The sequence below is a fragment of the Guyanagaster necrorhizus genome (genome assembly GCF_019112545.1).
Source record: "Guyanagaster necrorhizus MCA 3950 unplaced genomic scaffold BT62scaffold_48, whole genome shotgun sequence".
In the NCBI taxonomy this organism is placed as follows: domain Eukaryota; kingdom Fungi; phylum Basidiomycota; class Agaricomycetes; order Agaricales; family Physalacriaceae; genus Guyanagaster; species Guyanagaster necrorhizus.
The window spans coordinates 227,775-252,719 of NW_025064927.1; the positions used below are offsets into that span (position 1 = coordinate 227,775).

The 24,945-nt window shown below is 47.6% G+C and overlaps 10 protein-coding genes across 10 annotated transcripts; 5 read left to right on the forward strand and 5 right to left on the reverse strand.

Annotated features, from left to right (window-relative positions):
- The first annotated feature begins 569 nt into the window (after positions 1-569).
- BT62DRAFT_581187 (uncharacterized protein) lies at positions 570-2,220 on the forward strand. Its single transcript, XM_043181497.1, has one exon. It carries the CDS (start codon positions 927-929, stop codon positions 1,893-1,895), a length of 969 nt encoding a protein of 322 aa, XP_043034048.1. The 5' UTR covers positions 570-926; the 3' UTR covers positions 1,896-2,220.
- A 1,778-nt stretch (positions 2,221-3,998) lies between these two features.
- On the forward strand, positions 3,999-5,126 carry BT62DRAFT_1047997 (uncharacterized protein). The gene is made up of 2 exons (XM_043178499.1): positions 3,999-4,446; positions 4,501-5,126. The coding sequence occupies exons 1-2, from the start codon at positions 4,096-4,098 to the stop codon at positions 4,768-4,770; spliced, it is 621 nt and encodes a 206-aa protein (XP_043034049.1). The 5' UTR covers positions 3,999-4,095; the 3' UTR covers positions 4,771-5,126.
- BT62DRAFT_581245 (uncharacterized protein) lies at positions 5,027-6,594 on the forward strand. Its single transcript, XM_043181499.1, has 3 exons — positions 5,027-5,423; positions 5,479-5,648; positions 5,705-6,594. The coding sequence occupies exons 1-3, from the start codon at positions 5,393-5,395 to the stop codon at positions 6,401-6,403; spliced, it is 900 nt and encodes a 299-aa protein (XP_043034050.1). The 5' UTR covers positions 5,027-5,392; the 3' UTR covers positions 6,404-6,594.
- Positions 6,595-6,749: 155 nt separating this feature from the next.
- Positions 6,750-8,187, reverse strand: BT62DRAFT_581217 (uncharacterized protein). The gene is made up of 6 exons (XM_043181498.1): positions 7,761-8,187; positions 7,394-7,704; positions 7,252-7,332; positions 7,122-7,199; positions 6,989-7,073; positions 6,750-6,932 (listed from the first exon to the last, which is right to left on the reverse strand). Exons 1-6 carry the CDS (start codon positions 8,047-8,049, stop codon positions 6,778-6,780), a joined length of 999 nt encoding a protein of 332 aa, XP_043034051.1. The 5' UTR covers positions 8,050-8,187; the 3' UTR covers positions 6,750-6,777.
- A 446-nt stretch (positions 8,188-8,633) lies between these two features.
- BT62DRAFT_1012622 (RNB-domain-containing protein) lies at positions 8,634-12,340 on the forward strand (the record flags this gene model as incomplete). Its single annotated transcript, XM_043177952.1, has 16 exons — positions 8,634-8,730; positions 8,780-8,940; positions 8,990-9,150; positions 9,203-9,258; positions 9,308-9,567; positions 9,617-9,706; positions 9,755-10,053; positions 10,103-10,524; positions 10,579-10,647; positions 10,699-10,877; positions 10,934-11,040; positions 11,097-11,366; positions 11,420-11,543; positions 11,596-11,764; positions 11,815-12,070; positions 12,121-12,340. The coding sequence occupies 16 exons, from the start codon at positions 8,634-8,636 to the stop codon at positions 12,338-12,340; spliced, it is 2,940 nt and encodes a 979-aa protein (XP_043034052.1).
- A 1,277-nt stretch (positions 12,341-13,617) lies between these two features.
- BT62DRAFT_910265 (uncharacterized protein) lies at positions 13,618-14,134 on the reverse strand (the record flags this gene model as incomplete). The annotated part of the gene is made up of 3 exons (XM_043183786.1): positions 13,618-13,735; positions 13,793-13,895; positions 13,951-14,134. Coding segments are annotated over 3 exons (405 nt in total), but the record flags the coding sequence as incomplete, so codon positions are not given.
- A 759-nt stretch (positions 14,135-14,893) lies between these two features.
- BT62DRAFT_975764 (uncharacterized protein) lies at positions 14,894-15,590 on the reverse strand. Its single transcript, XM_043189203.1, has 2 exons — positions 15,311-15,590; positions 14,894-15,264 (listed from the first exon to the last, which is right to left on the reverse strand). The coding sequence occupies exons 1-2, from the start codon at positions 15,512-15,514 to the stop codon at positions 15,157-15,159; spliced, it is 312 nt and encodes a 103-aa protein (XP_043034054.1). The 5' UTR covers positions 15,515-15,590; the 3' UTR covers positions 14,894-15,156.
- Positions 15,591-15,827: 237 nt separating this feature from the next.
- BT62DRAFT_975767 (BING4CT-domain-containing protein) lies at positions 15,828-18,264 on the reverse strand. Its single transcript, XM_043189204.1, has 9 exons — positions 18,189-18,264; positions 17,679-18,141; positions 17,524-17,628; positions 17,324-17,474; positions 16,878-17,276; positions 16,559-16,822; positions 16,226-16,509; positions 16,126-16,168; positions 15,828-16,076 (listed from the first exon to the last, which is right to left on the reverse strand). Exons 2-9 carry the CDS (start codon positions 18,122-18,124, stop codon positions 15,954-15,956), a joined length of 1,815 nt encoding a protein of 604 aa, XP_043034055.1. The 5' UTR covers positions 18,125-18,141; positions 18,189-18,264; the 3' UTR covers positions 15,828-15,953.
- Positions 18,265-19,178: 914 nt separating this feature from the next.
- BT62DRAFT_997698 (uncharacterized protein) lies at positions 19,179-22,011 on the forward strand (the record flags this gene model as incomplete). Its single annotated transcript, XM_043190672.1, has 4 exons — positions 19,179-19,343; positions 19,480-19,601; positions 19,650-19,721; positions 19,776-22,011. The coding sequence occupies 4 exons, from the start codon at positions 19,179-19,181 to the stop codon at positions 21,838-21,840; spliced, it is 2,424 nt and encodes an 807-aa protein (XP_043034056.1). The 3' UTR covers positions 21,841-22,011.
- Positions 22,012-22,480: 469 nt separating this feature from the next.
- BT62DRAFT_581460 (uncharacterized protein) lies at positions 22,481-24,398 on the reverse strand. Its single transcript, XM_043181501.1, has 4 exons — positions 24,088-24,398; positions 23,451-24,022; positions 23,231-23,400; positions 22,481-23,177 (listed from the first exon to the last, which is right to left on the reverse strand). Exons 1-4 carry the CDS (start codon positions 24,153-24,155, stop codon positions 22,581-22,583), a joined length of 1,407 nt encoding a protein of 468 aa, XP_043034057.1. The 5' UTR covers positions 24,156-24,398; the 3' UTR covers positions 22,481-22,580.
- Between the last annotated feature and the right edge of the window lie 547 nt (positions 24,399-24,945).

Sequence of the window (24,945 nt, forward strand, 5' to 3'; positions counted from 1 at the left end):
GAAAGGTACCCGATGGTGGTGGAGATTTTGTACGATACCGCGTCACCAAGGTTAGGACGAATTTATGCGGGGGAAGACGCTGATCCTGAGACTCTTCGGACGCTAGAAGTAAGGATCGCGTTAGAGGAAAGAAAGGGCAGAGGTGACGAGGTGTTCTTTTGCGCGACGCCTCCATCTTGTCAGGACTCGGAACCTCAGCATGTTTACACATCTGTTGGAATGCACGGTGAGCTTGTCGTATTGTAGTGATTGATGAATTGAATGACCGCTTGTGAGTGCTGTCAGGTAATAGCCCCTCTAGCTCGTTCTTCGGAAGCCATCAACTCAAGTGTGTAGGTCAGGCCAAGATTCGCATGCCGACTGCAATGAATGCTGCTTTGTCCTTGCTATTTCCGTTCTTTGGCTAGCTGCATTTATCCGGTTGAACCATGTTTGAATACTGTTCTATCCGTGCTTGCTACCCGCGCTTGCCATATTTCCGCCACACTGCCGTCGATTTTCACGGCTGTGCGGCTTGCTTTTAAGCTTTTCGGCTAGGGGGTCACCTTGAGGGGCCCAAACATCGTGTCACCGGCACTGTCCTTTCTCGCATCCCAACAGCAGACGCTTACCAGAAGCCATCCTCTTACCGCTGTAGTACGAAGTTGAAGTTTTGTCGCACCTTTCTCACACTCAAGCTATCACCAATCGATAATAATTATAGAGGGTGGCAATAGACTTCTCACCACAGGTTACCCGAATGAATTCCAGAACCCAAACGACCCTGGATTCTGGAAGATGGCATAAATATCCCGTGCCAAGCCAATTGCGGAGGCATTCAGTCATATTGTTTCGTGACAGGTGAGACCGGTCACAGATGCTTTTGCTGAGTGGTGGATATAAACAAGCATCGTGGTATTGCCGTGAACCTTTCCCCTTTGCTCCTCATGGTACCATCCGCGTCTTCCATCTACAGCTCTTGGTCGAACGACGATCAGGATGTTGGGTCCGCGAGTTCCTGGGAGGCAGAGTCAGCTACTCACGCCGCGTCTTTCAACGCAACACCGCATGAAACCGCGTCTCCACTGGTCCCTTTGCGCTCTTCATCGATATCTGGGCAGGAGACGCCATATGAGTCATACGCGGCTTCTACAACGCGTTCCTCAGTGGCGAACATGCATGCTCCGTCGATGCTGAAGCCCAATGCTCCCCTCAGTCCACTTAGACGCTCCATGACAATTTCCGAGTCAGATGTTTCGTCAGACGCAATACAAGAATACCCTAGATTAATGTCGCCAGCGAAAGCCTTTCCTTCGTCGCCACTAAATCCTTCTTCAACGTCGCCCGCTTCTGAATCAAGATCATCGACACCTTCACCACCTGTTGGTCCTCGTTATATTCGACCCTCCTCGTCAACAACGCAGCTGCTTGGCCGGGTACCCTCAGAAGAGTCTAGAGTACTCTCCACGTCTCGCAATTCCCGGGGGTCAATGATTCTATATCACATATCCGTGCCTGGTGACGACGCTTTCAAACTAGACCCCCCTCCCTCCCTTCGACATCTCATGTCATCGGAGTCTTCCCGTGATTCAATGATGTCTATATCATCAGATTCCAAATACCCATCTCTGCTCAGCGAGCACGGCTTGGTGCCGTACGCGTTTGACCCGAACGAGGATGAGGGAGGATTCGACAAGGAGGACGCTGACCTAGACGCCCGGAGCAGTGAGCAGAGATTGTCGTGGAGAGGGCTGGTGAATATGGTCGCGTTAATTGCGATGCTCCTATGCATCCTCGGGCTGTTCGTGATATATCCGGTGACGGGTTATTTGCGCGATGATGGGAAAAGTCAGAAAATCGTGGAGAATAAGTGGATCAATGCGACGGGGCAGGCGATTCTGGGGTCTCCGGCATAGCGACGCCGCCTTCGTGTCTTAAGGTCAGTGTTTGTGAGACTTCAAAGGCGTGAAATCTATTTTTTTATCAACATGACTTTTGATTTCCCCTTTTTCTCGTATTCGATATTCGACTATAGCCTCTGTCGTGCATTGTAGATCTGGTTTTTGCTCCATAACAATCGTTGCATCATGTGTATCAACTATACTTCTGCTCTTCTTCGTTCAGATCCTTCGTTTTTCCTCGCACAATAGTTCTTCAGGTCTATTATTATCTCTATTCAATTACATGTATGTTTCGCTTTGACGTGAGATAAACACGGAGAATCCAGAAATTTAGGACTTCCTTATCGTAATACTCATACCTCTAAGTTTATGGAAGGAGAATAAGACGTACTGAAATTCTGTCCAAAACCAAAAGTTCGGAGAAGCCGGAAAATCAATCACAGATCAAAGAAACAGGGACAAGGACTAGATCACAACGAACCTGAAGGCGGCTAAATTGATGTGGCGATGACTTGTCAATGACTGCATCAACTAAGTTTCAGCTCAGATTTACAAGTCGTCTTCATAGTGAGCTTGCGTCCCATTAATTCAAGATGATCCTTAAAATGCAGCGGGTTATCCGGTTACTGTCGTGCCCAATCTCCGCTCCATCTTATCTGGTATCCAGCGATTCGGACCGCCTCTTGGGTTTTATCATCCCTCGAGACAGATATACACTCGCGAAATGATAGAGAAGGACATTGAAATACTACAAGAGGAACTGTGTCTCTTACATGATGTGGTCGCACACCCCAAGACCATGGACATTCTGAAAGGCGTATACGCGAACAGGAACAATGAGCATACTGAAGGGGCCTGTGAAGATGCGAGATGGATCAAGGTTGCCTGCCGTCTCAATATCCCTCAATGACACCATGGCTTAAACGAACTTATAGACTATGAGTCTTACCCAATTCAGTCCGCCGCATATGTATCTTCCACCCTCATGCCATACTACATGGAAATTCTCGACGTACGACAAGGCCCTTTCCGGATTTATTAGAAGCAGTTCAATACGCGACATAGGCAACAGAGATACTCAAACAGCCTGCTAAAAAAATGTCTTGCGAAAGGGCGTGGACTTTTTGCGCAAAAGGTATTTGTTAGCGATGCCGATTATTCCATTATATTCATCACCGCAGTGTTAGGTCATTTCCCCTCTTCAAAGAAATAGACATGCCCAGATTATAAACGAAGAGGTTGATCAGACGGTAAGGAAAGCCGCATCGAATTTTTGTCAAGAACAGTTATTGTTATCATCTGGATCGAAAATTTTGAGCCATATGGCTCTTTCATTGATGAAGGAGCACAAAACTGGTCATGTTTACTACGAGCTCATTTGAGGAGAAACACCGCAAAAGACACATGACGACTCGGCAGAGATTACTTGCCCCGGAAGTCTTGGGTCCTTCCTTTCTCCAAAGAGAACAACTGCTAGATCGATCGGTCTTCACGACGACCTTGATCAGTTGGCAATGTAAGTTGAATTTTTGTCGAGAGTAAAATTACTCGGAGATGGAACGGAAGGATTAGAAGGAGCATAGGTATTATCATTCACCGTCCTTCGGCTTTGGCAACAGAATACAACCGGTTCAAAGGAAGACCAGGTAGTGATCTATTTGTCGAATTCGCTTCACTGTGTAGAACCTGTTCCATGCTCTGGAATAGAACGATACAGCATAGTGTTACATCTCAGCAGACTCATATGCCCAGCAAGGGGACTGTGTAGATACGGCCAGGCTAAATGGGTCAAAGTCATCGAACCAATTGCAACAGCATTGACCGGTGCTATCTAGTATAAGTCAGATTCAGAGCTGGAAAGTATCAGGCCCTTACAGAAGGTCCGGTCAATCGTCGAGGAGAGAGCAATTGTGTAGTCTGACATCGATCACCTCTTCACTGTTTATTATAATGACACAGCGATGATACGCATAGCATCTCTGTGACCCTCCTTACTCCGCGTCGAACATGCACCGAGGCCTGAGCGGAAGGTTTATCGGAGGATAACTTACGAGGCAATACGAGATGATGTCATACCCGTGCGAATAGTGAAGTTGATCTGTACGATTCTCACACTGAAAGTATTCGCATCCGAACTCTGAAGACAAGCATGAATAATTCTCCTCCCCTTTAAATCTGTGTAATTCCTTTTTGTTCACAACCACGACGATTATCCATGGCAAAGCATGGCCCAGCATCCTTTCATCTCGCGCCCATTCCTTCCAACAAAAATGATTTCAAGGAGATAGCGACACCTAAATCATCACATAGAAAAAAGTTTGACCCAAACACCCCCATTTCCAGGAAGGCCTCTGGGATTATGCCATTCACTTCGTTGCACTACTCATGCGATATCAGAATGCCTGAGATGGCTCGTGAAATCCACTTGAAATGCAGACCACTCGATCCGCAGACTTTTCTGAACAAATTCTTTCCGGATAAATACCCCAATAGACCTAATGTAGACGTTGTCGCTTTTACGGCCATCTCAAAAATGCGTGTCGAGGTGGATATGTACGTTCCGTTGGTGTGTTGTTTCCCTACTCCACTATATTGCATATATCTATAACAAAGTCTCCAGATAAATGATCTGGCACCTTTTTGCTTGCAGCCTGTGGACACCCATGCTATTCCTGATACCGGGTCGGGTATTTTTAAGCCTGATATTTCGGCATACAAGTCTAACGAAACTGTCGAACTGGCCACGCAGTTTTCCCGTATGGAAACCCACATCGAGGTAAAATTATCAGCCGCAGATGACGCGTTCCACGACAATAGTGTCTTTTTCGAATCCGAGTCCCTTTCAAGTCACATCATACGCAAACACACAGATGGTTTTTCAGCACCGTAGCCATCTGTTCACCGTCTTAATCTGTGCAGACGGAGCTAGATTGCATCGCTGGGACTGCTCGGGTGTTGCCGTGACCCATTCTTTCCTATTTACAAGAGTTATTTTGGCGCTTGAGCAGCTCTGATGCTGCTGCTCGCGGTTGGGACACCTCCGTTATGGAGCCTACTGTCAACGAAGACTATAGGGCTCGTCGTGAACTGACTGGTCTTAAGCGTAACGAGACACTATACAAGTTCGCTGTTTACGACGACAACGACCGGGATGCTGAACCCAGCTTTGTCATCGCAGGTCAGCCTTTCACACTGGGTCATGCATCTCCTACAGGTCGCGCCTTCCGTTGTTATATCGCATATGATTTGAGCAGCAACCGAGTTGTCTTTCTGAAAGATACTCGGCGAATTTTAGCTCCAGACTTCCTTGCAGAGGGAAAAATCTACGAGCGACTACATGAAGCAGGAGTACCTCATATAGCGGAATTTTTAGTAGCTGGTGGTATTCCCGGACAGAACCATGAAACATATGCCGAATGGCACATCAATGTTCAGCAAAGGCGGCATCAGCATTATCGACTTGTGCTGGGAACTATTGGACGAGATCTTCTTCTTTTGAGTCGTCGTAGGAGATGCTTAATGCGGTCAAAGATGCAATCATAGGTATGAATTTCGGTGTCGATATAATTGGCCTCTAGAATTGATGACTTATGGATAGCCCACGAAAAAGCTGTTATCAAGGTTCAAATTATGCACCGCGACATTAGCGTTGGTAACATACTGATTACAGAAGATTGCAACGGACACATTGGTGGTATTCTCATCGATTGGGATTTGAGCAAGTCAATCAAAGATCTCAACAAAGGACCCAGATCTATAGAGAGAACAGTTTGTCCTATCTTGCTTTCATAATCTTCTCTGTCTATACTAATGTTGTTATGCAGGGAACATGGCAGTTCATCTTCGTTCATCTATTGCTGGATAGGACCGCCGTGCATAGCGTGTCTGACGATCTGGAGTCCTTTGTACATGTGCTTACATGGGTCATTCTTCGCTTCACACCAAGTGCCCTTACCGCTGACAAGTTGGCGTCGCTTCTTAAACAGTTGTATGAAGAAGCAGAGGATATTCTTGATGATTCCGCTGTCAGTGGAGGGTATACTGTACGTGGGGGACAAACAAAGCGGACGACTCTTGCCACTGCACTTATGGTCCTCCAACAAATGAAATTGTTGAACAAGAATTTGGATCGTCTTCTGACGACCTTGCTTCGTGGTTTCGGGGTAAGGTATGGCTCTGAACTACATGTCAATGTCATGGTGCTAGAAAAGAATCCCCCTGCCACTCAAGCATTGTTGGGCCGTATCCAAAGCCACAAGTGGATTTTGGAAGCAGTCACTGCCGCACTGAACGATCGTTCTGCATGGCCTGCCAATGATCGATCTCGACACAACCCAGTGCTCAAGGTCGAGGCAACAGCGCTGAATAGGATGAAAAGGAAATCAGAACGGGAACGGCACAACGACTTTATTCGGCTAACGCAGAAGGTCCGCATCATAAATGAGGAAAGGCAGGCCTTGATCAGGATGAAGCAGGTCCCGCCGGGGAAGAGGAAACAGTTGAAAAAGAATGAGACATGTTAATGTGAAGTAGTCATACTAAGGTTATGTATCTGTTGGGATAGCAATCCCGAGCGAGTACGAGAACGTACTCGAAGATACGATGCCAGTCAGCGGCAGCTGACTTGGATCGTGATCCGGACTTATTTAGTATCTCGTAGAAAGATCTCGAAGTAATACAAAATGTATTTAAGTAGAACGTCTCTCTCTCGAGAGGCCAATTCTAATCCTCTGTACATTACTCTGCTCTCTACTTACAACAGTATCTTATCACAAAAGATAGTCGACCGCATTTTCATCCACGATGATGTGCATAGCGAGCATATTCAGATCAACAAGTAATTAGAGCATAAATTACAGGTTTCCCCTTTCTTGTACATGGTTAATTGTGAAACGTTTTATCCCACTGTGACAGCAGCCCCCCTTGCCACCTGAATCCAGTAGACCAAAATCTCAATCACCGAAGGGTCCACGGGATGTTCTTCCATGACTGTCCCATCTAATGGATCCAACTCTGCCTGTATCGGCAGTGAAAGCATGGCCTCTGAGTAGCCTGTACAATACTGAGTTAAAAATTTGTATTTAAGGATGTAGAAGCGAGGGGCTGACCTTTCGAGTCGAATCGACCGAAGCTCCAATACAAGTAGTTAGTTACGACGAATTCCGCGCAACGTCCAACACAAACGTCACATATCTACATAGAGCTCAGCACCGTCGTAGTTTACTCGAAGAAAGCGCATACCAAAGCCCACAACTTATCACTGATGGTATCCAATAGCTGTGCACGAGGATCTAACGCGTCGAGGGCACCGCCTGCCACCTACTTAGGGTATCAGTCGTAAGTTGGTGGTGGAGAAATATAAACACCGCACCTGGCCGCGACAAGCAAGTGCTTCAAGGTCTTCTTTTCCCATGAACCAAGGTGGGACAAAGACGATGAAGAACTGATCGTTCTATTGGGCCGCAAGTCGCAATTAGCGAGCCACTGGAAATCAGCGACCAAAAAGTGCTCACCATACTGTATACATCCCACTTGCAGTGATGCACGGTGTGCCTGGCCGAGATATTCTGGAACTTGAGGCTCTCCGCCTGGGGACACATGGGCGGGAGATGACTGAAGAGACGAACGACCTCTGAGGTAGTCGCAAGGACATAGTTTGTCAATAGTCGATCCATGTCGTCCTCCGAGTTGATATTGTGAAGAAAATCAAGGTCGCTGTGGTCGTACTGCACGATGATACCGTTTGCAAGCTTGATCTTCGAAGAAGTCTCCTGAAGAACACCCTCTTCATTAACGATATGGAGGTAAGGCATGTCGCTCATGTCTGTGGAGGGAAGTCAATTTAGTCTTTCTGAGAGATATACAAGAAAGTGGACGTACATTTAGCAGTCCCTTGAAAAATAACAGCAGCGTCCACAACGTACACTTTCTTCAAAGGACGCGTTCCCAAAGCCCTCGCGAGTGTAGGCATCTTGGGCCAAGTCGCAATGCGTCTGAGCTGCTCCACTGGGAACCTCACATGACGGCAGAATTCTGGTAGACGCGCTTTACTGAGGTAGCTTGCCACAGGATAGGCTTGAGGGACTTCAGTGCCCACGTCGGAGACATCGTCGCGAACCACTTCTGTAGCCTGAGATGAGTGCCTAGAGAGCTGGAGAGACAGAGGCATGACTGAAAGACGAAGAGGAGAGGGCAAAGCACAGAAGGTTTCTCGCCTTGCATCTCCCTTTTATGAATGCAAGAGGGGACCCTCTTGTCTTTGTTCCGTAATATCATGGACAAAGAGGCATTCCCATTGAAGTTATGGTGACAATAACAATGAGTTGTTTCCACGGCTTTTGTCCAAGTTCACGCGTAAGGTGGTGAAATTAACAAAGTCAAAGCTCTAGTGTTAGCAAAGACCAGAGCACGCTTCAACAAAGATATTCTTTGAGCCGCAAGGGACGCTAACCAAAGATTTCGTTGGTACTTATCGCGAGCAAGTCAGAATACAAGAAAGATAATGTAGACGTCAGTAGCTCGAACTGAAAGGGCAAGATCGACGACGAAGGCTTGAAGGTGGGCTTAGGACGTCACTTCCAAAGGAAGAAATATTTTCCCACATTGTTCTCTTTCTTCTTACCGTCACCATCTTCGTCCCTCGTCTCTGTCCACGACGTCCTGGGCGTTCTGCAGTATATCCATCTGCTGAATTTATCGATATACACCAGAAATAGTGCAGTCAAAATTTGAACTTCTGAATGCTGAATGACCATGGTCGATATAACGATCAGAAAGAGGCCGCGAGCAGAAGCCGTTATCACTCAAAGGAAATTTTTCAAAAAGACCGCTAGAGGGAAGATAATCAAAGGTACGCACAAGTTCCTACATCGTACTTCGTCTTACTCAATCATTCCCAGTCCTCCGGGAACGATACCTTCGGGACGACGTCAGCTGCGGCGTTCTGTCATGCACTGAATGCTCTGGGGAGGCAGTGTTGTCGCTGGATGCCCATCTGCAGCATAAACTATTTCCTTCTGGCCATTTCATTCTTCCGGACACGAATGTATTCCTGTCACAGGTACCTATTCTGTATTACGCGTTACTTGAAATCTTGACCAGGTTTCCAGATGGACCTTGTCGAATCTGAAATGTTCACCACGCCAATGGTTCTACTGCAGACCGTGATTGAAGAAGTCCGACACAGATCACTCCCTCTGTATAACCGACTGAAGGCCTTGATAAAAACGGAGGGCAAGCGGATATGGGTATTTTACAACGAATACAGGATGTGCGTTACCCTTATCTACCTTTCTATTCTCGTAAGAACTGACGCAGAGAAGGGAAACCGCTATAGTGCGTGGAGAGGGAGAGACGCCCAATGACCGGAATGATCGAGGTGAGCGAGCGCCGGTGTTGATTAGATAGCACTTTCTTACATATCTAAGGTATCAGGAAGGCAACGGCCTGGTACAGCACACATATATCCTCAACACATCGTCAGAATCGCCCTGCAGTCATCCTTTTAACCGAAGATGCAGCTAATCGGCGAAAGGCTGAGGCAGAGGGCATAACAACAATATCACTTCGACGTTACGTCGAAGGCATGATAAACGCTACACAGCTCCTTGACTTGTTAGCTGCGGCAGGCTCAGACGAGATTGAGCCTACTAAGGCAGTGGAAGGGCGACAGGCTCTATATCCTGATGTTCGTTGTCCTTTTTCCGGTTTCATCAATAGCCAATTTTGCCCTACAGTATCTTCCTACATCTACACTACTGGCCGGCGTCAAAGCGGGTGATCTGCATCAAGGACACTTCAATGCTGATCAGTACAATTATCTTGAAGTACTACATTTGTTGACATACAAACCAGCAGTCTAATACTATCTGTAGGGCAGTGTCTCGGTGCAGACGTTCTCAAAACCCATTTTGCTTGTAGGCCGGGAGCACATGAATAGAGCCGTTCAAGGTGACGTCGTTGCGGTAGAGGTCTTCGACGAAACAGAATGGATGGCACCTGCGGATGAAGTAGTTGACCAAGATGCGACGCTTAAAAATGACGATGCGGATGACTCTGGTGAAGAAGAGGAAGCCGTCGTCGATGCAGAATCTAAAGCGGTGTCGACGAGTCCATCGTCTAACAAACAACCGACGGGAAGGATAGTGGGCGTGATCAAACGGAACTGGCGAGCGTACGTCTTTCTAAAGTGTTCTCCGCGCGCCACCTAACGACAACCGCAGATACGTGTGCCACATTGATAGCACTTCTCTCACTTCGTCCAACTCGACGTCTCTTTCGTTACAGACCGTTTTTGCAACTCCAGTGTCCCGTCTGTTGCCTCGTATCCGACTACGGACACGTCAAGCTCCAACCCTGATAGGTCAGAAAATATTGGTTACTATCGACCGCTGGGGCAACACCTCGCGCTACCCTGAAGGCCACTTTGTCCGGGCCCTGGGCAAGGTAGAGAGCAAGGAAGCAGAACAAGAGAGTTTGTTACTGGAGTTTGAAGTCCCTTATCGGCCATTTGGGAAGGCTATCTTGGACTGTCTGCCGCCTGAGGGTGATAATTGGGTGGTTCCGCCCAAGGCGGATGGAAATTTAGCATGGAGAGATAGAGAGGATTTGAGAAATCTGTTGATTTGTAGTATAGATCCGCCTGGTACGTTTCATCTACACCTCTTATGTGGCGTCAAGCTCATTAGTCGATATAAAGGGTGTCAAGATATCGATGACGCCCTTCATGCCAGAGCGCTACCTAACGGTAACATTGAGGCCGGTGTCCGTAAGTCATTTTACACCTGCGTTGGTGCGCACGTACTAACTTTGAGGAAAGATATTGCGGATGTATCGTACTTTGTGCACCCAGATACTCCAATGGATAGCGAAGCTGCGTCGAGAGGGACAACCGTTTATCTAGTCGATAAGCGGATCGACATGTTGCCAGCACTGCTTGGCACTAATCTGTGTTCTTTGCGTCCACATGTCGAACGACTAGCATTTTCTGCTATCTGGGTGCGTCCCTCCAGATATTCCGTCCCGTCATAAAATCTGACATCTAGGCAAATCAGGAACTGACACCAGACGCCGACATCGTCAACGTTCGGTTTACCAAATCTGTTATTGCGTCCAAAGCTGCCTTTACCTACGAAGAGGCTCAGATTCGCAAGGATGATCCGTACGTTATATCTGTCAAAAAGAGTATTTCGCTTGGTAACGACTTGTTACTTCTAGTAATCTGCGTGATCCTCTGACAGCAAGTATACGTCTACTCAACTCGTTGGCACTGAAACTGAAAGCCAAGCGAATGGCCGCGGGTGCACTTAATCTCGCTTCGCCAGAAGTTAAAATACACCTCGACAGCTCTGAGTCATCGGATCCGATTGACGTGGAGCAGAAGGAGATGCGAGAGACTAACAGCCTTGTCGAAGAGTTTATGTTGCTCGCCAATGTTAGCGTCGCAAGGAAGATTCAGGAGAGTTTCCCTGCAACTGCGGTTCTGAGGTGCGCCCTCTTCCTCAGCGAATTCGACGTCGAAAGTGACATTACATTGGTAGACGGCACTTGCCTCCACCAAAAACTAATTTTGAGAAACTCCAAGACATCTTGAAGAAGCGCAAGGGAATGGTCCTGGATATATCGAGCTCCGGTTCGTTGGCTGCTTCCTTGGATCGATGTATCGTATGTCATCTTCAGTTATGTATTATTGAACGGACATTCAAACTCCCCCTAGGATGCAAGCCAGCCGACATTTAATACGCTGGTGCGGATCATGGCTACGCGATGTATGCTTTCTGCAGAATATTTCTGTTCCGGAAGTGTCGGGCGTGATACCTTCGGGCATTATGGCCTTGCTAGTGAAATTTACACTCACTTCACCAGTCCTATCAGAAGATATGCTGGTGCGTACTTTTCGGCCATTTTTTGTTTACCGCATTTAACTTTTTGTCAGATGTACTGGCCCACCGGCAATTAGCCGCAGCTATCGGATATTCGCCATTGCATGCATCGCTACATTCCAAGCACCATGTCGAGCGTGTCCTAGATGTTGCCAACCGGCGTCATAGGATGGCTCAAATGGCAGGACGCGCCAGCGTGGAGTTTTATGTAGGGCTAGCTTTGAAAGGAAGGGGTGAAAAGCAGGGGGTCAAAGAAGAAGCATTTGTCATAAGGACATTCAGGAACGGTGTTGGCGTCTTCGTATCCAAGTATGGCTCCTTTTCTCTTCATTGAAATAACGATATTAATCTTGCTTCAGGCTTGGTATCGAGGGCCTAGTTATGTTCAAGCGAGACACTCAATTTGACCCTGACAATTATACGATAACGGTGCCTTCCTCGACGAAGGGTTTGGGAGATGTCATGATATCGGTGTTTGATAAAGTTGTGGTAAATATCGAGGTGGAAAAGGATAGGAATACTCAGCGGGGTAAGGTCAAGATGTCTTTGATCGAGCCAGTCGATTCCAGAGCCTTGTAATCTATCCCTTGTAAGCAATGTCAGTCTTGAACCAATTAAATGGCCATAGACGTGTATTGGATGACCCATTACACAGGATTTATACATAACGAAGAGGTAGGTAACTGGGTAAAAGAAGATAATCAAATCCTACATCGGTATCTCGGGCAATCTGGCCTACTGTCAAGTAATCTATCCAGCTCGCGCTTCCCCTGCTCCAAAGACTCATGAACGGTGCTTGACCAAACCCAGCGCCACTTCTCCACGATCCTATCCCCATTTCAGGTAACTTTCTCTCGACATCAGCATCATCGCTGCCACTGCAATCGAAATTGTCGTAATGCAGAGAAAGCCATCTGGAGTTTTCCAGAGACCGACGAGCAATCTCTTCAGCGAATGGTCACCTCATGTTATCGTGCACTTCAAGGGCCACGATGGCCTGTCGCTTTCGTGGTGAAAGGATGACTGAGAAATTCAGCAAGGACCTATGTGTCCTGTGTGCAACGTGAATAAGTACCGAACTCAAAGGAACGAAAACTAGACTAGCCTCAATGGCTAACCCGGCGCCTGCTCCTTGGTGTGGATCCGTCGCGTGACACTGCAAGGAGAAGTAGATACCGAGCGCTGGCGGAAATAATATACAGCATCACCCAAGAGAACGATGCGGTTGTTGGCGTACGTATGTGGGGGTTTGACGGCATAACTAGCCTATTTCGTTGGTCTTTCAACACACTTCGAAAGAGAAGATGGTGAGGATCTGATAGAATGAGCAATAATCGATTTACTTTTGACCAGCCCCTTGCTTCGGGTTGCCAGTCATCAAAAGATGTTTCATCGAGCCGGCTAGCCTCGTCGACTTGTAATGTACACAGACCCTCGTACACGGTGCCCTCAGGTTCTGTCCACGTATGGAACACAACTAAATTAATCATTTCACCCACATCTTCCTGCGACACCGGATACACTATAATACTCTGTTTGCCATGGATTCAGATTAGCGTCGGAACGAGGCCGAATACGCACGATAGCCTTGCCGATATATTAATCAGAAAAGCACGCACGTCAATAACCTGACGACCATGTGTACGAGCCAGAGACCCTGCCAGAGTTGGGTGAGGAGGAATACGTAGCTCCCGAGTATCAGCATCCTCCTGGAGTCGAGCTAACAGTGCTAGGTCCCTGTACGCGATTGATCCTGTCCAAATGGGTTCGATAAAAGTCAAAATCTCCTCGGCAGCATCTGGTCGTCCACTGCGCAACGTGATCTGGGCTTCATCTTGCATGAACTGTGCGCGAACTTACCAAATCGCGTGTGCCCCATCACGGAATGTAAGCTGTATTTCGCCAGATGATAGCCGGGAATACGATTGAAGACGTTTGGAAAAATGGACAGGACATGAGGAAGGTACATAATAGCTTGCTGAAGTCGGCCTCGATGAAATGTCATGATTTGACCTGTTCTGATATCAACACGATGAAACGGCTGTCGATGTATGGTTAATCGCACCTTTACTATACATCTTGCAAAAGTCAGATCCAGTTGGTTGATCGCTCTTCCGAAACGCGAGTGAGTGCGCTAGAGCAAGCTAATCTTTAATGACGCGCCAGGTTGATAGGCAGTCATCATTAACTAATATCAGTAGTCGATGACGATGTCGCGATTTTCGTCAAGTGGTCGCCGCCAAGTGTAGTCAAGACATTCCATGCCCTGGACCAAAATCCGATCCCAGCACCAAACGATGAGAAACCAGAAGTAGCTTCATACACCTCTACCGCGATATTTGAGTGTTTAGACGCCGCGATGGAGAATGCCAATACCACCACCGCTGAAATAACATATTAGCCGAAAGCCATGTCTCGGATAAGCCCACGCATACGATATGGCGACTTTGAGCTTGACACCAGACATACAGGCAATGGTGGAGTGGAAGGGGCAGCGCAGGGGAAGATACTTTAAACAAGGTGCAAAGAACCCGACTGGTTTCTTTATGAGACCCACCAAAGGGCGAACAAAGTAACATCAGGGGGCCAATGAGCCTGAGCCCTGAGAAATGCCGATTTTTTTGCGCCTGTGAACGCACGGAGTTTTCCTTCGACTGCGGGCGATGTAAAGAGGTTTTTTGGATGAAGACATGGGGCAGGGCTTACGAAGACGCTAAGTAGTGCAAATCAGAAGTTCCGCAGTATAAAGGGAATTATTAGAACGAGCCGGCTTAGGACTGGAAACGCTGTTTCAGGGGTGATAATATACCGGTCCATGTCACGGGAAACTTGCAGAAAACGGCAAGGCAAGGCGAAGCAAGCTGAGAGAGAATTCGCTTTCGTGTACCAATAAGGCAAAGAAGAGACAAAAACGAGGCAACTGATGTAATGAGCTCTGGGAGATTCCCTGGGGTCAGAATATGCATCGATAATCCCGCTCCGAGGACGAACTCCTTGTCGTGAAACACGAGCAATGTCTCATCAAAATATAGAGCAGATTCGACGAGGGAGAAGTTGATTGCCTAACGCAGAACGTTGTCGCTTTAGGGCCTAGAAGGATGCCGGAAGCCAGTCGCCCGGAGGATAAAAAGCCTCATGACCAATGAAATCGTCCAAAGGTAAAACGATTGTGTCCTCCTTTGCATCACAGGGTCTGCAGAAGGCCAAATTCATTAACGAATATCCAATGTCTCCGATGTTATATCTGAAGCCGGTAAAATCTGTGAGGGGGTTGTGTGATTACGATGATACAGCTACATGGACTGTCGAGCAGAAAAGTATTAGGCACGACGGGTGGCAATAAGGATGTTAGCCATATCTAAGGCTACAAAATTGAAAGGCGAAAACCGGGCTTCCTATACCCTATCAGACGGTGTTGATTGCCCTGCAGGGGGTTCCTTGAGAGGATTCTCTTCCCTCGCCTGTTGAATAAGAGGATCGAGTCCCTTTTGCTTCAACGAGTCCTGCGATTTTTCAGCATTAGCCTCGTTTTGGTGTCGAATCACCTACGTGAACGCAGGTTTTATACTCCTTCCATATTTTTCCGCATTTTGTTTCAAATTCTGCGGCTTTTTGTCGTGAGTAGGCCTCTCGCTCTGGTTGGGTTGCAGAGGCGGCTATAGCGGGTTCGAGATAACCCTCGAACCATTCATTGAAGCATGAATCATACTTGTGCTTCAGTGGAGTGCATTCAGGTGATAGGCTGTCTGCCATGCTGCAGATGCTGGTGGTCGAAGCCTGAGGGGGAAAAAAATAGTCAAGGTCATCAATTTGAATGCCCAGTCACTGGCGGCATCGTAGTACCCGGGCCGCACGATGACGATGAGTCAGCATAAGAATGTAGCTTAGTTTACGCTTATTTACCTGAGCTGTATTAGCGAATAATGAAAAGGGTGGCTAATTTATACTGTCCTAACTGCCTAAGAATGTTCATATTATGTCCGTAAATCCAAAATGTCTACTTAAACGACACGTTGAATTTTATTTCGCATGAGATATCATCGAACCGATTTCTAAAACCTTACGGCCGTGGGCTCATGCACCCAACTTCCTGAATTCATAAATGAGCTTTTACTATGTTGCCGAAAGGATCCTGGTAACGAACACGATACGTACAGACTCAGATTGAAGCGTATAGAACATCTAATATACATCATGTGTTCCGCTTGAATCGATCCAAAGCAGATGGCTTTTGGTTTTGACCACCGTTAGCAGCAGCAATTTTAGCACGCCGTTGCTCCTCCTTTTGTCTCTCCATTTTCGCTCGAATCGCGACCTATAACACATGAACAAGCGGATACAAGTAACAAGACACAGGAACCTACGGCTGTGGGATCAATGACGTTCTTGCGCTGTTTCCGAAGATATCTACAAGATCGCTTCTTAAATCCCAGGAGTCATAAAGAAAGAAAACCGAGAATATACCTCTTCAAACTCTTATTTTTCCCTCTCATCTTCCTCTTCTCACTCTCCTCTTTACGGCGAGCCTTGGCTTCCGGATCTACCTCCGTACCGCTAACCTCATCTTCACTGAGAACCTCGGTTTCATCGGCCTTGCCTTGTACCCGTAACCTCTCCAACCTAGGCAGACGAGCAAATGGAATCTCGACAGAAGGCTTCCCATCAAACATCGTCTCCGTCGTTAGCTTCGACGGTGGCGCGAGGGTACCAACGAACTCTGGATCGAGAGTGATCATGTCGGGTTGGATCTAAAAAGCTTCCCTGAGCACAAAAACACACGAGATAGGATGTCCTTACCTTGTCAAGAAGGGCCTTCACTTCCTTCTCTCTTCTAGCCTTCTTGTTCTCGAACGGATCGGCCTCTTTGCTATCAAAGTTGGGTTCACCAGATCCGGGTACCAAGATACTAGAGAGGCCGGCAGAATGGCCTATAGTGAGAATATCTTGGAATGGTGCGAATTGAAGTGACGTCAAAGGTCGATGAGGCACGGGATGGGTTATGTAGAGAGGTGGTTGGGTATTCATATGCACTGGGTTATGTATCGTTGGGGAAGTGTATACCTGTGGGATGAGATGATTAGAAGTGCTCATTGCAGAATTGCAAACCGTTTCTTACGTTGACGGTACCTCCGGACGCTACAGCTAGAGCGCCCCTAGCACTCCATTCCACTTCTGCACACCCACCTCTCGCAGTCCACTCTCTCACCGCGCCTTTCCAGTTCCTACAGTCCCATACTTTGACCGTCTGATCCTTACCAGCTGTAGCCATGTACCGTCCGCCCTGGCTCGGATCCATGCTCACGCTAGCCACAGGACCAAGATGTGCTAGGAGCTGAACCGCAGGGTGAGGCAAATTTGGCGTCCAAAGGGTCACCGTGCCGTTCTGGTGACCTAGATGGATGACGGCGTTGTGTAAATTTTGTGTCATGGCCGTACAGGAACCAAGCTTTGTCCGGTGTTCGCATAGGAGCTGTCCCGTAGACGTATCTTGATATTTTAGATAGCCAGCATTACCCTGCAAGGCTTCAATAGGCGTCAAAAATGAAAAAGAAGCTAGCTTACTATAGTAGCCAGCAGCCAATGATACGGAAGAAATTCCATCCGAGTAGGTTCGATGTGTGCCTTCAGACAGTGAAGCTCGACACCATCCCGATCGTAGATGAAGACGTACTTCTTCTGTGCGACGGCAAAGTGTGAATGATCGTGGAGATACCTAAGAATACGTTAGAGGTGAGCAAACGGCAAAGAAAAAAAAAGAGCACGTTATGTCACGACATGTTTCTTGTAGCTGCAACTCGGTATGAAGGATACCGGCTTGCCAATCAAACGAAGCGACATGACCAGTGTTTCCAACAACAGCTAGATGCCTGAAAAACATGAAACGTATGCACCAGAATACAGTATTCGACAGACATACCGCCCGTTTCGTGTATATCGCGACCTATATGGTCCACCTTCCAATTTCCACTCTTTCCTTCCTCGCGCACCTTCTTGTCCGGCTCCTTGGACAATCTCATCCTGCCCGACCCTCCATGTTCTATCCATTTCTCCCTCGACCTCCATGCGCCCCACCTCTCCCGTCAACAGTAGTTCCGCATCTTCTATTAAGGCCTTTGCTTCTATAGCGCGCGCAGACTGACGTGATAGCTCCGTACGAAGCTTTTTGTTGGCTATGTGCTTGTAGGAATGAGCGCCTTCAGATATGGCGCCGGAGGATTGTAAGGATTTCGGTATTGAGGTACGTTTGGAGATGGATTGGAATGTTTTGTCTGTGCTTGGCCTACTACTGGAGGACGCGTGTCGTAGTTTTCGCTTTTTACCCGCGGGTCCGACGGCATCCGCCTTGGCAATGAGTGAGTCCATATCGTTGTACGGAAGGTCTGGACAACGTCAATGTTGTGTTGCATCAGAATAAAAAGTAATGTACCTGAGCCAGTAACCGAGGCCTATCAAGCGTTACTTTTCAAAGGTAGCAGATATACATGGAGATGGAAAAATGACAACAGTGGCGGTGCACGATATTTGTTGCCCATGCCTATACCTCGGGAGACAAATAGAACATCCCCTTCCCTCCCGCCTTGAATGACGCAACGTCTCTGGATGCAGATTCACTTTTTACAGGATCATTGACGTGCGTACGGTGCTATTTATGCTTACTAACAGCTACGCATTTGCCTTTTCCATATCTGCGAGTCACATCAAGAACTGCTCTAGCTGCTTTTCGTGCGAACTCCTTGCGAGCCATATCGAACTGATAAAACGTGAAATTTTCATTATCACTATTACAACGCATTAATATCTACATAAAAACTAAACTTTACAGACTTCTCAGAGTAGGTTGTTCTTGGTCGACATTTTGATATTCAATGATGAAATAGGAATTCGAAGCTAGATCTGATGGACCAGGAATATGTCATCTGAAGCTAGCGAGTTGGCGGAGCCTCCAATCGGTTTAACATGTCATGTAAAGTTGATATTTAATTCCAAGTTTTCTCTAAGGCTGATCGATATCTTTTGGAACAGACGTCTATGAGGTCCTATCAATTTATCGTGAGATAGCGAGATTGTTACCCGGGCAGATAGGCAGATATTCTACCGATAATATACTGCTTCGACTAGTCTCTCCTGGGACATCGTATGTGCCAGTGTGAAGCATTCAAGAACGATATCTCGTGACTTATCGTTAATAATACATGACTAGTAAGTTCAATCACCAGCGGCAATAAAGCAAGGCGTCACGCGCTATCTGTTATCACATCCGTTGCTTGTCGGGACATTGATATATGAACTCCGCTCTGTGTTCTGGAATCCTTCAGCTCAAAGATTTGTCGACAAGATCTACCATCGGACGAACCATGAATCTAAAAGACAAAAGAATGTTTTCCACGGCTTTGTCTCGGGGTGCTTTGGACCTCCCATGGAAAGGAGGAGGAAAGAGTTGCGATATGGACTGATACCCGTGGTAAAACAAGAAGATTGGCAAAATTTCAATCCAACCGCGCGGGTCCTGGCCAAATTGGGAACTCGGCAAAACCTCCTTGTTCGAACTTGTACCTTCTGCCTTCATCCCTTCACCACGAAGGTTTCTCTTATACCACGTCTCCTGCTAACACAGAACCCTGTGTTAACACCATGACGGTCAGTGTGCTCTAACTATTCTCGAAGACTCCTACTAATTAGTGGCTGTGCTTAACGAAATCTTTGGTTGACTTTTTCAGCGCCCACAGACGCCCCTTAACCGTGGTGTATGCTTAGCATGTCAGGTCAAGCCACCTTATGATAGGGATGATGAGCAGGATCCCGACGTATTTACTAGCTACACAGACGCGCCGACTCCCCAGTGAGTACGGTTGTTGCTGCGCCACAGTGCACCAATTGACATGAGCAGACACCGATGCTCCTGTCCTGTAGGTAAATACCAGGCTCCTCCAGAGGAACTTACAGGGCGCGTCGAAGACCGGTAAATACACTCTCTTCTCGTTTTCGCGTCAGCTAAGGATCACGGTCACGCTAGCGCGGTCCAAATCAACTTAACCCCCTACCAGCGCGACTATTCTGTCACAGACACAGGACGTCGGACACGTCGTCATTTTCTCAAACCTCAGGCCCCATTGCCTCGAGACCGAATGGTTCGTGCTAGAGTCAGGATGAACTTCGGAGGCAGACGCCAAGCTCCGAATCGATCCTCATCGTCCGCCTCAAGTGGTTCATCTGGAGCCTCGGATCATATCTTACTCCCAGTCGTCGGCGACGATGAATCTCACTGGCGTCATCCACTTTCCGCAAGAGATGATCAGCACGATAAATCACCGAGTTGGTGGCCTTCGTCTAACGAGTTTGCTAGCAGTTCCCGGCTTGAAGATATATCTGACTCACGTCCCCACTCTGTCCCTCTGTCGCGAATCCCATACTTGGATAACAGGCAGAGATATCAGCCCTACTCTCGCCCGGCTCCACCCCTACGCAACACACAGGACAGATCCAGGCTGCCCGTGAACTTCCATGACAACTCGATATCTCCTCGTACTGACTCGTCCCTGGCTGATGATCCAGAGAATTATACCGTAACAACCATCCATCACAATAGCCTCCCTTCTCCAGTACGAAACTCAAACGAAGAGAACCATCGTTTCGACGGTCGTCGTGATTCTTTCGCTAGCATCAATCGTCACCGCGTGTTACCTCCACTGACCTTCGATCGCGAAAATTTCCGTTTACCTTCCTCCCACCGACCATATATGTACGAAGCTCCAACACCTGACAGTGAAGACTATCGTGGTCGTCATAAACGCTTCAGTCGATATCAGTTGCCGACTCCTCCTGAAAGCAGCTCACTCCACCCATCCCCGCTTGCCCCCAACTTCCGTGGATTTTCTGATGATCGATCCTGGCGAACAGGCACTTCCCATTATCCAGCTCGGGATGCTTCAAGTTCAAGAGAGAGGTGTCATCGCGATGACAGGGTGACGTCCGGAGGTCTACCGACTCCCATCGGTGACTCTCCACTACACAGGGTACTATTCGACGATGACTATCCCAACGACAGGATCAGCATATCTAGCACAGCCGACATATTGTTGAGGGTGACTGGCGAGGTGGCAGGAATGCGCGGGCTCGTTCCCAATAATGGTCATACTCGTCCTGAGGTCCTTCGTAGAGCATACGAGTGCCCTAATCAGTCTTTGCGAAACAGTGATAGGGTATATAGACCTTCATCTAACAGGGACTGTACGGCCACATCGACAAGTCTTCCCAGCCCAATCGATGACTTGCCAGTGCATGCAGCGCTCTTAGACCTGAATCATACAAATGACAGGTTCCCGACGTCTGCTACCTCCACTGTGTTGACCAGCAACATCACAGCATGCGATGGCCCTCATGACAGGACACAGTCGGAAGGTAGCACAGATGAGGAGTCTAGCCGTCCTTCCTCCCCACAGCCGATTGTTACGCCGTCTGTTTCCGAGCCTTTACAATTTCAGGTGGCTGGCACGTCATACAGTCCCCCAACATCTGACGAAAAGGAGGTCGACGAGCTAGTCGAGGATAAACCAGTGGATAAGGGCTATTCCCGGTTCCAGTTTATGCCAAGCAACGTCTCCTCCCGGACCTATAAAGCGATATTTTACCCCGGTGACAACGGACCTCCCAGTTCACCCTGGAATGGGCAGACAATGCTTGTTCTCGCCGATCCAGACCATTCTACTGTGTACACCGATATCGGAAGAGCGCGACTGCTTGAAAAGATGCGCCAAGTGGATTCACTGGTCACGGTCGCATCTACCTCTGGATTACAGTTCTTTTATGATCCCTCCATGTCAGAGATGGTTCAGAATTCTCCGTATCCGAGGTCCTTGCTCTTATCGAATGACCCTTTCCTCAATTCACCCACCGTCGAAATCCAAGATTGTCCTTTCCCCTCAAACTCTGTTCTGGAGATGCATGATCCCACCACAGAATTTGCATCCACTAGTTCTTCTTTAGACGAAGTCTTCACCACCGTCGAGCTCGACTCGCTTGCCGAAGAATTAGATCTGATCAATTTAGATCCAGAAAATGACAAACCTAAAGGTGTTTGATGTACACCAACTCGGACATGTTTTATGATTATATATGGTCTTTTGAACGAAGTAAAAATACTCTCATGTTCCTATTTAATATTGTTCTTTGATTGATTTGTTGTGCTGTCAATATCCTGCTTTTGCTTTCCTTTTGGATTTGTCATTGCTTTCTGCTACCGTGAAGTACACAGGGTATTATGTATTTACTGAGTAATTATCATGCCTTGCTATCAAGTTTTCATTGTTTATCCCTGCACTCGCATACACACTTATCCATAGCTTCTACACTTCTCTATGATCGTAGCGCTGGTACTTAACCGTCAAGTTAATGACACCAAATTGTTGCGACTGAGGAGTTTGAACACCCGCCTAGCATGGTCTCGAGATTCGCCTGGCCATTAGTCTAATAGAAGTCAATCTCTTCATTTCATGGCTGATCTCTCCTGGTCTACTGCCTGGACATTTCATTGTTTATGCAAGTGGTACATCTAGAAGGCATCGACCTTTAGAAGCGATGCAATTCAATACTGTTTCATTGGCAGTAGTATATAAAGACTAGGATTAGAATGGTTCATGTCCATACATCGGAAGGTGGCGACGCATTAAGGGGCGGTTATAAAGTCAGATTTTTGCGACCCATTGGATGCTTTGCTCTCCTTGTATATCGAGTTTATCTGATGGTATTCCTCTGTAGGCACAATCGTGGCACGTAGTCCTATCTTTAAGTTTCGTTGCATTTGTACCACCACGATTCCAGACTACACAATTGCTCCCTCCTCGACGATTGACCGAACCTTCTGTGAGGGCCTGCTGCTTTCCGGCTCTGAATCCGACTTCCGTTTTCTGTTAGGTATCTCGCGCCCTTTAGGCAAAGAGTTCGCATGAGACCTATCATCCGCAGGCCACGCATCTGCATCACTGAGCACATTTGTGATAGTGTCGAGCATCCACTTGTGATCCCGCAGCCGGTCTAACAGCTCCTGAATGGCCAATGGATCCTCTTCCAACGTGATGACATAGAGGTCAGAACCGTACCATGCACCAAAAGTGGCATACAACGTGTCCACGAGTTGGTGCAGCTTGGGGTTCAGTAAGCGAAACATCCTGGAACTCATTCTACCAGCTGCTAGGGATGTTCCCTTGGACATGCCTCCTATCGGATCATCAGGCGTACCCCAAATGCCGCTGTAACAGATCCGCAATGTTGCAGCCAATGTCTGAGGCGACATCTCGGTGGGCGTGAGCAGAATAGTGACCCATGTGAGCACATGCAAGAAGGACTCCAAGTCGTCGGTTACGGTGCGCGGAGCAGTTGGATCCAGCAGTACTTTAGCAGAAATAAACTCCCATGTCCCCTACATAACAAAATGAGCGTCCAGGTTCAATTCACATCAAGCCGTTGACGAACCGTTCGCTTGATGGATGTGTTTTCGTCATTGAGCTTCTCTAGAGACTGGCAAAGATCCCAATCGACGAGTATGCTGCCCAGCTTTCCGTTCGTATCCTCCGTAATCAAAACATTGCCGACACTGATGTCCTGATGCATGATCTGAAGCTTTTCGACGGTCTGTTGGTGAGCTGGATAATCTCGGTCAGGAACGAGCTTCTTCTCAGCTTGACTTACGTACCTGTCATCGTGTCGTTTATCGCGTTCACCATCTCCCATGACGAACGGAAGGACGCCAATGGTCGACCGATGGTTTCCAACACAAGTCTATAGTGTTGATGCTGTTTTTGAGGGAGACCCTTATGTGGCTGGAAAAATGTCTTTTGATTCTGTCCAGGTATGTCACCGGCTATGACGAATTCTGCAATATGAAGAATCTTGGCCTCTTGCGAGCGCTGGTATATTCGACCCTCTGCCACCAAATCCGAGGCCACAATCCTCCAGGTGTCCTTCATGAAGACAACGCGGTCTTCTGAGATGTGATAGGTGATGAAGCAGCGGGTCGCATGACCTGTAGGATATGCATGACTTTCGAATGGTTCACCGGCGATGAAAATTTTAGGCTCGGCGTCCGAGTTTAGGTCGTCGTATACAGCAAATTTGAATAGTAACTCCGGTTCTTCTTTACCCAACCTATGCCGTGCCTGGGACGCTTCTTCTGGTGTAGGCTCAGTAACAGAGGCGTCCCAACGACGAGTTGAGTCATTGGCATAATCAAGTCGCCAAAAAAATTCCTGCAAATATGGAGCATCACTGGAGGAGTATTAGAATGCATGCGTGACCATGACCCCAGCAAGGTCCCAGCGGGGCAGCCTCGCCTTGTCTGCACATATAAAGACAGTGAATAGGTGAGTGCGATATTGTGAAGCCATCTGTGCATTGGCATATGACACGAGCCGGCCTCGGGTGTCGTGACTCAGTATCTCGTCGCTCTCGAAATCTCCCTCGTCGCTTAACGCATCATCTACGGCAGCCAGCTTGACTTCGACATGGGATTCCATGTGGAAAAACTGTGTAATAGGATCTATTATGTCTTTTGCTTTGTATACTGAAATGTCGGGTTTCAACAAGTCAGAATTGAAGACGCTAGACTGGGGGTCGGGAGTGGCATGGGTATCTAGAAGCTGCAGGTTTGGACAGAAAGGCGCGAGCGTGTCTATCTAATAGGATATGTACAATGAGTACACGAGAATAACGCGAAGTTGGTTGCGACATACCAATGGCCCTTACATATTTGTTTCTGTTGTCTTCTCCGTAACCTTCTGAAAATCGGCAACATTGATATCAGGGATATTTGGGACAGTGTTGGGCAGGAACTTCTCTAGAAAATCATTCGCCTCCATTGAACTGCATTTTTGGTGAATTTCGTCGGTCATTGCTGACATCGTTGCATCACGTAGTGGAGTGAAGTAAATGGCGCGAGCTCGGCTTGCCACAGATATTTAGTTCTGTTCTGGTAGGCATACCTCTGAAGAAAAGAAAGTCTGTTACTACGTAGGTCGTCGCAAATTACGTGCCTTTCACGCGACCGCGACAGTCGCGAGCTTCGATTCCGTACTAAGTCACGACTCACGATAACACGCCGAACCTCAGGCTCCAGAGCTGGGAATCTCCACTTTTTTCTAGCAGGGTCTGTATCATTTCATTTTTTATCGCTTGTACCTGAGTTTTAACTT

Excerpts from the sequence above, each read along its gene's own strand:
- BT62DRAFT_581187 (XM_043181497.1), top strand. The coding sequence starts at position 927 with ATGGTACCATCCGCGTCTTCCATCTACAGCTCTTGGTCGAACGACGAT.
- BT62DRAFT_1047997 (XM_043178499.1), top strand. The coding sequence starts at position 4,096 with ATGGCAAAGCATGGCCCAGCATCCTTTCATCTCGCGCCCATTCCTTCC. Across the intron at positions 4,447-4,500 it reads TGGATATGTACGTTCCGTTG|ATAAATGATCTGGCACCTTT; the intron begins GTGTGTTGTTTC and ends CAAAGTCTCCAG.
- BT62DRAFT_581245 (XM_043181499.1), top strand. The coding sequence starts at position 5,393 with ATGCTTAATGCGGTCAAAGATGCAATCATAG. Across the intron at positions 5,424-5,478 it reads GGTCAAAGATGCAATCATAG|CCCACGAAAAAGCTGTTATC; the intron begins GTATGAATTTCG and ends ACTTATGGATAG. Across the intron at positions 5,649-5,704 it reads CCAGATCTATAGAGAGAACA|GGAACATGGCAGTTCATCTT; the intron begins GTTTGTCCTATC and ends GTTGTTATGCAG.
- BT62DRAFT_581217 (XM_043181498.1), bottom strand. The coding sequence starts at position 8,049 with ATGCCTCTGTCTCTCCAGCTCTCTAGGCACTCATCTCAGGCTACAGAA. Across the intron at positions 7,200-7,251 it reads CACTTGCTTGTCGCGGCCAG|GTGGCAGGCGGTGCCCTCGA; the intron begins GTGCGGTGTTTA and ends TACCCTAAGTAG. Across the intron at positions 7,074-7,121 it reads GTGATAAGTTGTGGGCTTTG|ATATGTGACGTTTGTGTTGG; the intron begins GTATGCGCTTTC and ends AGCTCTATGTAG.
- BT62DRAFT_975764 (XM_043189203.1), bottom strand. The coding sequence starts at position 15,514 with ATGGCAGACAGCCTATCACCTGAATGCACTCCACTGAAGCACAAGTAT. Across the intron at positions 15,265-15,310 it reads AGTATAAAACCTGCGTTCAC|GACTCGTTGAAGCAAAAGGG; the intron begins GTAGGTGATTCG and ends GAAAAATCGCAG.
- BT62DRAFT_975767 (XM_043189204.1), bottom strand. The coding sequence starts at position 18,124 with ATGGACTCACTCATTGCCAAGGCGGATGCCGTCGGACCCGCGGGTAAA. Across the intron at positions 17,629-17,678 it reads CGATATACACGAAACGGGCG|GCATCTAGCTGTTGTTGGAA; the intron begins GTATGTCTGTCG and ends CATGTTTTTCAG. Across the intron at positions 17,277-17,323 it reads ATTGGCTGCTGGCTACTATA|GGTAATGCTGGCTATCTAAA; the intron begins GTAAGCTAGCTT and ends GAAGCCTTGCAG.
- BT62DRAFT_581460 (XM_043181501.1), bottom strand. The coding sequence starts at position 24,155 with ATGCCAATGCACAGATGGCTTCACAATATCGCACTCACCTATTCACTG. Across the intron at positions 24,023-24,087 it reads TCTTTATATGTGCAGACAAG|TGATGCTCCATATTTGCAGG; the intron begins GCGAGGCTGCCC and ends ATACTCCTCCAG. Across the intron at positions 23,178-23,230 it reads ACACATCCATCAAGCGAACG|GGGACATGGGAGTTTATTTC; the intron begins GTTCGTCAACGG and ends TTTGTTATGTAG.